General features: G+C 38.5%; 1 protein-coding gene across 2 annotated transcripts; it reads right to left on the reverse strand.

Moving 5' to 3' along the window:
- Positions 1–1,964: 1,964 nt before the first annotated feature.
- Positions 1,965–5,977, reverse strand: LOC106938764 (proto-oncogene c-Fos). Of its 2 annotated transcripts, none has more exons than XM_015020914.1 (4): positions 5,631–5,977; positions 5,014–5,211; positions 4,417–4,524; positions 1,965–2,949 (listed from the first exon to the last, which is right to left on the reverse strand). In XM_015020914.1, the coding sequence occupies exons 1-4, from the start codon at positions 5,784–5,786 to the stop codon at positions 2,257–2,259; spliced, it is 1,155 nt and encodes a 384-aa protein (XP_014876400.1). In that variant the 5' UTR covers positions 5,787–5,977; the 3' UTR covers positions 1,965–2,256. The 2 variants fall into 2 exon arrangements, with proteins under 2 accessions (XP_014876400.1, XP_014876401.1); XM_015020915.1 differs by having other exon boundaries at positions 5,658–5,976.
- Between the last annotated feature and the right edge of the window lie 2,343 nt (positions 5,978–8,320).

Here is an 8,320-nt window from a genome sequence, read left to right on the forward strand (position 1 = left end):
GTGTGTGTGTGTGTGTGTGTGTGTGTGTATAGTTATTTGTTTATGTTGCAACCTGCCTCTTGCCCAATGACTGCTGGAGAGACACCAGTGTGGATTGAGTGAGAAAAAAACAACAAAGAACTGCAATCTATGAATTTCAACACACTGCCGAAACCATGCTCACATTAACAAACCCTCTCCACATTCATTTTTTGAATGTAATGTTTAAGTATCAGTGAATTTTAGTTTTATGTGATAAAGACTATTATAACGTGAAGGTATGGCCATAAAAGAATAAGGAATAGAGACTATCTGTGGCAGTTTGCTTTTAGTGACCCCTGCTGACGGATGGTAAAACTGCGCCTCCATGTAAAGCCTGTGTCCCAAATATTTAATGATCTGCACTTTCCAGTATGTAAGTACATTAAATTAAAATGTTCCAGATTCACTGTGATATTAGGCTAATGTAGTAATTAAATTTTACTAGCTCGTTGAAGAACAATCATCAGCAAACGCCGTTTAAATAGCTGTTTGTGCAGAAAAGGGGGGTTAAGCAGGATTAATTATTGCCAGTAATGCTTCCAGTTTGCTGTTACGAGAAACTTGTCAATTTACCAGTTGGACCAATTACTGTAATTCACGTTGAGGGAGACTTGTATAATTGATGAGAAAAGTAGGGCTCTTGTTTGGGTCTTTTCAATAGAGCCAGTACTGAAATTTGACACCCGTCGCCATGGAAACAAAACAACTGCAGTCACCCAAATATGGTCAAAGGAAGACAAAGGATACGGCAAAACGCGTGTTGACGTCACGCTCGGTCGGCACGGCACGCACAGACGTGCGTTGACTGAAGGGAATCGTGTTCCCTCGGCCGTGACAGCAAACACAGAGGTATGAATAAATAATTAACGTGCAGTTTCTGCGGCTCCCACTCGGTTTAAGCACAGTTCTGCCCGATTTATGTAACTCTGAGAATAAAAATAGCACGGTGACGTATTTCTGAAGCGACGTGCCGAAAATATCAATATTCTTGACGTGTAAGAATTCATTTTTATGAACAATATGACTTTTGCTTTTTTAACACCAATGTTAGATTATTCAAATTTAGCATCTGTGGTTGAGTTAGATGTTGTAAATGCATTTCATCATGAGTTATTAAGAACAATTGCTGATCTATTATTTAAAAAAACAACATTAATTGAGTAGTTTGCATTTATATTTAAAACAGATTTTTGCTCATAAAATCATCAAGGGAATTAATCAGCATAGCATAGCGATAATAGAAACAAAATGCCGGGAACATGATAAAAAAACCTATACATAGAGGTTTTTCAATGTGTCCTGGGCCCCCAACTTGTCGAGATTTATTCCTGCCAGGTGTAAAAAAAAAAAAAAGCTTTAAAAATATATTAATAAAAAAATTAAATAAAAATAAAAAACCATGCATACATCCCGGGCTGACTTATTTGTAAACATTCAAACTTAAATGAATAGATTGCAGTGATTAAAGAGATTGCATGTCTGAATGGTTTTTAAGTTTGTATGTTTTCAAAAATTCACTAAATGTAATGTTTTATGCATAAATGTAATATATAAATGTGGGTTTGTGGGTTGAATAAAAACGAATAATACATACAAATTTCACAACAAGACAAATAAATGATTTGTGAATGTTGTGTTTTATTTTCAGCAATATTCCATTTTTTGCATCAGCATCATATTTGATGAGTAAAAAAATAAACTATGCCATAAAATACAGTACATCTTGAGAAAATACATGATATGATTATGTTTTCATTTTGATTTTTGGCTATGGAAAAGCTTCAGGTGATAAATGTCAAGTCAGATCAGGGGACACCTCACAGCAAGATGTTACACCAACACTGCTACATTTTAGCATCTCTCTATTTTCACTTGTCACAATAGCACTGTTTCACATATATTAAGCTATATCAAATGTGTGTTAACTTTATATCACATTTAGATTTTTTTTTCTTAGAAACACAATTCACCACCTTGTTGTTGGAATACAGATGAGTATTTTCTGTTGTTTTTGCATGCATTTGGATTCCAGCACAAATGTAAACTCAGACAGTTGAAACAAAATGGAAGAATTCAACCCTGTCACAGTTACAGAAAACACATTGTCAATATGCACAACCTTTAATTATCAGGTTTATACATCATAGCTCACACTACAAAAGGTTATTTGAGAGAGATAGCTTGCTAGCTGGTTAGAATACAAATACTGTATATTGTTGCATAAATTATTTGCATTCACAAGGCTAAGAGTGTTGGGGAGTTCAAACTATCTTTCATCAACTCTGACCCTGCGTGACTGCCTTTGAGGCCCTCGCAGTCTTCAGCCATGGATTCAATCTCAGAACAGCTGAAGGAAAAGACGGTGCGGAAGCTGCTACAGGTGGGACTGGAAGACATGACCGGCGTGGTCAAGGACTCGAGGTCGCTTGCCACAGACTTGTAGAGAGTTTCCCAGTCTGGGAGGCAGAAGGGCCCGCTGAGATCTATGTCAGGGACAGACGCAGCCATCTCCAGACTGGGCACCAAATCGTCAAGGTCATCTCCGTTAAGGTCCTGCAAGGCCTCCTCTTCTGCACTGGAGCACAGGAGGATGTTGGAATTCCCCAAGATGGCCGCCGAAGCCGGGACACAAGAAAGGTCTGCGTCCTGACTTGCGGGGACTTCTCCAGCAGCTACGTTGCTCTCGGGTGTCTTTACATTCTCCAGGATGGAGAGCAGCGGTGGGGAGGCCGGAGGATCCTGCAGCACTGAGTCAACATCCTCCGCCTTCTCCTCCTCTTCCTCCTCCATGTCGCTGTCATCAAGTGCTGGCAGTTTGCAGGAGGACTGATGGGAAGCTAAGATGTGCTCCAACCTCTCTTTCTCTTTCAGCAGATCAGCTATCTCAGTTTGGAGAGTTGACTTCTCCTCTTCCAGCGAATCAGTCTCCTGAGAAGAGACGGGACAAAAAGAGAAGAGGCTTACAAACAGACCGCAATAATTTTTTTAATATATTTATTTTATATTCTGAATTTGCAGGGTTTTGATTTTTACTTTATCTGCAGGCACTTTATTAATATACAGTTTTTTACATATATCTACATAAATGGGTAATATTTTGTTACTTTGCTGCTGTAACAAATAAATTTCTCCACTGTGGGATTAATATAGGACGATTCAGTTTCATTCTATAAGAACCTCATATAAACACAGTAACTCCAAAGATTTTGCTGTGCAGATTACTCCAGTTTTAAAAGTCTCAGCATTAACTTTTAAGATATATATTTTTTTACTCATCAATTGCCTCAGTCATACATGTTAGTCTGATTCCCTTTTATTATACAAACTACTCAGATCCTTCGGGTCTTTTGATAGCAGTAAAAGTATGAAAACCCACAGAGAGGCAAGATTTTCTTTTTATTCCCACCCTGGTATGTGGAACAACCTTCCGATGCAGCATTTAGTCTTGCTTTTGAGCACTGAAGATTAGTTATTCCTATTTAAACTATATCTTAAATTAATTGTGTCTTTAAGTTTATCACACGTTTTAGTTGGCGTTTATATAGCTGATAAGCTTACTTTTATATCGGTTTTTTTCATAAAATGTGGAATTAATCATCATCTATTTTTCAAGAAATTTACCAATTATATCAGCTGCTTAATTTAAAAATAGATTTTACCTCCTCAATACCATTTAATTTCATCAGCCTCCAATGCCACCTTCCTTTGTCTGGGTCTTTACTTACTTTGTAGTGTTGTTTATTTATTTGCGACTGTTTGCTGTTTTTATTTTAATTTTGTTAGGGGTGGTCATAAAAAGGGATTTAAGGGCTGATCTAATGGGGGGGCACCAATAACTTTATTTTATGTACATTTTCTTTTTTTTTTTGTTAAAGTCAGCTAGTTTGATATGTTAATATTAACTTTGCTTAATTCCCACCACATGAAGTTTCTATCATTTTAAAATTCTGTAACTGTATTACAGAACTTCTGTTGGGAAGTTGACATTAGATTATGTGTCTCATTGAAAAGAAAAATGTTTTGAAAAGGTTGTTAATGAACATTACTACTTTTTATTGGGAAGTGAGGGTTGGAAAAGTGGCAGCAAGATGGAAATTACAATCCATCCTATCTCGTCCTACACTCACCTAAATTCATTTTCTACAAAATATGCATAGAAATGATTCATTTTAAATGTGTTATCATAAAAAGCATTTTGTCTTGCTCTCGTTGTATATGTGTTATGCTCAACAAACAGCCCAGATTGACTGGTCTCCTTTGGTGCTGAGCAGCCACAGCATGCTTTGCTTTTGCAGCCTTTAATGCCATGTCATATTAATGTCTGCCTTTCTTCGTGACGGCTTGCTTCCACTGTGGGAATGTCTTCTGCATAATGTCAAAAAACAGCACACTTACAGCTTGAAGGCTGTCTATCAGCTCCCGTCGTCTGTTGCGACACTTTGCTGCAGCAATCTTGTTTCTCTCCCTCCTAATCCTCCTTCTCTCCTCGTCTTCTTTAGAGGGCTGAAATCAGTAAGACGAAAATAGGAATAATATCAAAGAAAGAAAAAAAACCTCAAGGCTATATTTTTCATTCACAGCTAACTCCACAGCACAATGTCCTTTGCCATGGAAGAGAGGAAATCTTCTTTGTTGTGAGTGCTGGGAATACAGATCTTCTCGAAATGCTGCACCCACTGGAACGCGCAAGATGCACGCGAGAGCGCGCACCTCATGCAATTTTCCTTCACAGTTATTAGAGCGGTGCTCCTTTAATAAACCATTAAATATAATTAACACCCGGTGCAACTGATTTGTACGTATAGCCTAATTGCAACAATATTTAATGCCCCATTCATAACATCGCGATAACTCCAACAACATTAACAGAGGCGCAGGTGGAGCTTGATATTAAACATGGATTCAAGGAATACATCAAAAATAAACTAAAGAATTAATTAATGGGTCACTGGAGTTTATTGTCAGTAAAAGTAAAGTAAATCCACTGCCTACCTGCTCCTTTTGCGCCTTCTTGTTGCACGTTTTTGCCCTCTTTGCACCTGTTGGGGACGACTGGTTTGAGCCATCGGTCTTGGTTTTTGCAAAGCCAGATGTGATGGCAGTCGGCTGCACCATCCACTTCAGCTCTGGCGACGTTGAGATTGCAGTCACAGACGGAACAAAGGCGGCTGGTGCAGAGGTGTCACCATCCTGGAAGATATGCACATTATGCATGGAGTCAATCTCCATAATTTGGTCGTATCTCAGCGAACAATCACGTTGACCTTAACCAATAGTTAAATCCTGCATCAATCATTTGGAGTCGACAACAAATCTATCAAAAATAAATAAATAAATAAATAAAAAATAAAAAATATTATGGAAGCAAAGCTCATTCTGATTATCAGCACCACCATTCCAATAAAGGGTCAAAATTCAAATTGTATGAAGCTTCAAATATAATTAATTTAGAGGGGAAACAACATTTGAATGCTCTCCTAGTGCTTTCCAGCCTACAAGACATAGGGAATATAATGTCAAATAAATATTTACGGCAACATCCACCACATCAATCAAACTGCAGACTGAAAAGTGAGGAATATTTATCTATTTTTACTACTCGTCTTCGCCTGTTTAACGACCAGAATAGCATCTACCTTGGCGCTGTCCACTGATGATGAAAGCGAGTCAGGAGGACGCAGGCTGCACCCAGGGGTGTCCCCGCCAGGCGCTGCCGGACAACAGCTGGAGGATGGGTCGAGCTCAGAGCTGGAGTCTGGATGCATTTTTTTTTTTTTTTTTTTTTTTTTTGTATATTTCTCTCTTCTGAGGTCAGTGCATAAAAAAGTAAAGAGCCGAGCCGTCTATCCGTATACGTCTATCTATATGTTCTACGTAAACAGCAGACCCCCCACCTCCCTTGAACGCCTACTTACACTCCATTTGCCAGCTTTCATAAATGGTAACTGTGCAGATATAGTGGAGAGGCCCGCCTTTTATAGTGAGTCCGAATTTTATGAATGAAATCTGTGTGGCGAGACCGAACCATTCCGCAGAAGCAGCCGTGACACAGAAAATGAAGATGACGTTGGTTTTTACAATTTGGCTTCTAAATTCTTAAGGTGCCTGCACAGCGAAACTTTGAAGACATATCATTGTAACGCAAAAATATTGTCACAATTATCTAAAAATAGCATGTGGTTAATAAGTGACACCCCTGCCTGCAGAAGAAGCCCACCGCCATGAATGAACTACGTCACATTATGTATGCAGCATCTGCATCACGGGTATGATGCCCCCCTCCCATATATCACGACATTGCATTGAAACGCCCCGGATAAACCGAAAGAGCTCCTTCTATCATTCACAATATACGTTTTATTGTTTTTCTTATATTAGAACAATGCTTGTATAATTGTCAACTAATTCTCTCTGACAGATTGTTTATGGTTCTGCATTATGACCTCACATTGCATTTCGCCCGTTTAGGACTACAGCTGCATGCAGCAACAGATCAAGGACCAAAGCAGCCAATCGCCGAATGGACCAGTCGAGCCATATATGGTTCTTCCGGAAGACCAGCTCGCAGACTGACTGCGTTTGTGCCGGCGGGCGCGCGTGAGTGTGTGTACGCATCACAACTCACCGCAAAATAAAAGTGAAACGAGCTCATGAGAGTCTGCAACAGCCGTCACAAATTTTACTCAAAAGCGTCACACTGAATGCTACACCTGCTCTGAGGAGACTATTTAAAACAGCTCTAAGCAAGTGTTAAATCACCCACAAAAAATGCCTGGAAATGGCACATTAAGTAGTATAATATGCTTATAAAATTCCACTATCTGTTAATTTTTCGTGAATAAATGATTTAAGTGCTTTTCCACATATCCTAAACCAGTTCCCGCTGGACAATGTCACAGACTGGATGGATGGCTATATTTAGATTTTTCAGATGACCTCACAGATCCATTGGTGTGAGAGGAATAGTTGCAGAATAGTTACTGGCCAGAGGGGCTGCGCATTACCAGAGGCTTCCTGGCAGTCACTGCCCCCTCTGGGTTCTTTTACCGGCATAACACTGGGTGGTCGCACTGAGCCTATTCAACCACTTGCAAGCGACTCTAAACCGAAAGAGTTCAGATTGGCTGTAGCATTAAGGCAGCTGACACCGCACAGCTAAGGGCTTAATCAAATCAAGAGCATGAATGTTCACAGAGTTTAAAGTTTATGTGAATGAGACAAACTGACAATTTAGAGTGTTTGTGCAGCTCGTGGTATGTAAATAGGTCTGAAACATACATTAAGATTTTGTGATCCTATTTGTGATTTTCACTTTTTAACTTTTAACGTGCAAATGACTATTTTTTTGTGAAATATTTCAACAACAAAAAAATCTACTTTTTTAACTAAACGGATTGACGAGGAAATAATAATAATAATAATAATAATAATAATAATAATAATAATAATAATAATAATAATAATAATACGATTTATAATTATTATTATTTATTTGGCTTTACTTTCCTTTCTTTAGTCTGACCTCTTAACCTCAGTGAAGCCAAGTAAAAACAAACAGTTCAGGCTGACATGGAAGTTTCTGTTCTTGCCGAGCCGTCAAACAAAAACCTGAAGAGTTGTTTGGTGTCCTGTTTCATTCCACTGCTCCGGCGGCACCATGGTGAAATACAGCGACCGCCCAAAGCGCAGAAAAACCAACAGACGTCTCACTCTGATGCGATTTTACGAGAGCACAGCTCCCCACTACCGAAGCGGAAGATTGGGTTTCTCTCTTCTTTTTTTTTTTTTTTAAAGTGGAAATCTTTGACAACACTCACGATCTTTGTTGCTACGCAAAACATGTACGTCACTGACGCGAAAGGGGTTGGGCGTTGCTGTGGCAACCAGGAATGTTCAACAAAACACGAGCGCGGGAATCAGAACACAGGTCGTTAACGTGAACTGATAAACTTTGACACAGTACCACCATTTAATAGTTTATACTTTCTTAATTATGAACGTTGTTTATTTTGATAACAATACAGTTAGCAGTCTGGGATCCTGATGTGTTTCTTTTCTGGCTTTTCTACCCATGTAAAAAAATAAAAATAAAAAATAGAACAAACGCTAAATTTTGTGTACTTTAATATAATATTGCTAATTACTTCATTTAAATCACTGTGAATAATGATAAATACAACAGCAATGCAAATGTCAGAAAATATAAAACAATGACTAACTTAATAAAAACACTTTTACCAATCTAAGAGAAAAAATTCTTGATAATCAGCTGTTACTCATATTACTGAATTGCTGAACT

Source organism: Poecilia latipinna, unplaced genomic scaffold (genome assembly GCF_001443285.1).
Source record: "Poecilia latipinna isolate Pla-1442-1.1 unplaced genomic scaffold, P_latipinna-1.0 Scaffold2685, whole genome shotgun sequence".
Lineage (NCBI taxonomy): Eukaryota > Metazoa > Chordata > Actinopteri > Cyprinodontiformes > Poeciliidae > Poecilia > Poecilia latipinna.

Excerpts from the sequence above, each read along its gene's own strand:
- LOC106938764 (XM_015020914.1), bottom strand. The coding sequence starts at position 5,786 with ATGCATCCAGACTCCAGCTCTGAGCTCGACCCATCCTCCAGCTGTTGT. Across the intron at positions 4,525-5,013 it reads AGAAGGCGCAAAAGGAGCAG|CCCTCTAAAGAAGACGAGGA; the intron begins GTAGGCAGTGGA and ends TACTGATTTCAG. Across the intron at positions 2,950-4,416 it reads TGATAGACAGCCTTCAAGCT|GAGACTGATTCGCTGGAAGA; the intron begins GTAAGTGTGCTG and ends GTCTCTTCTCAG.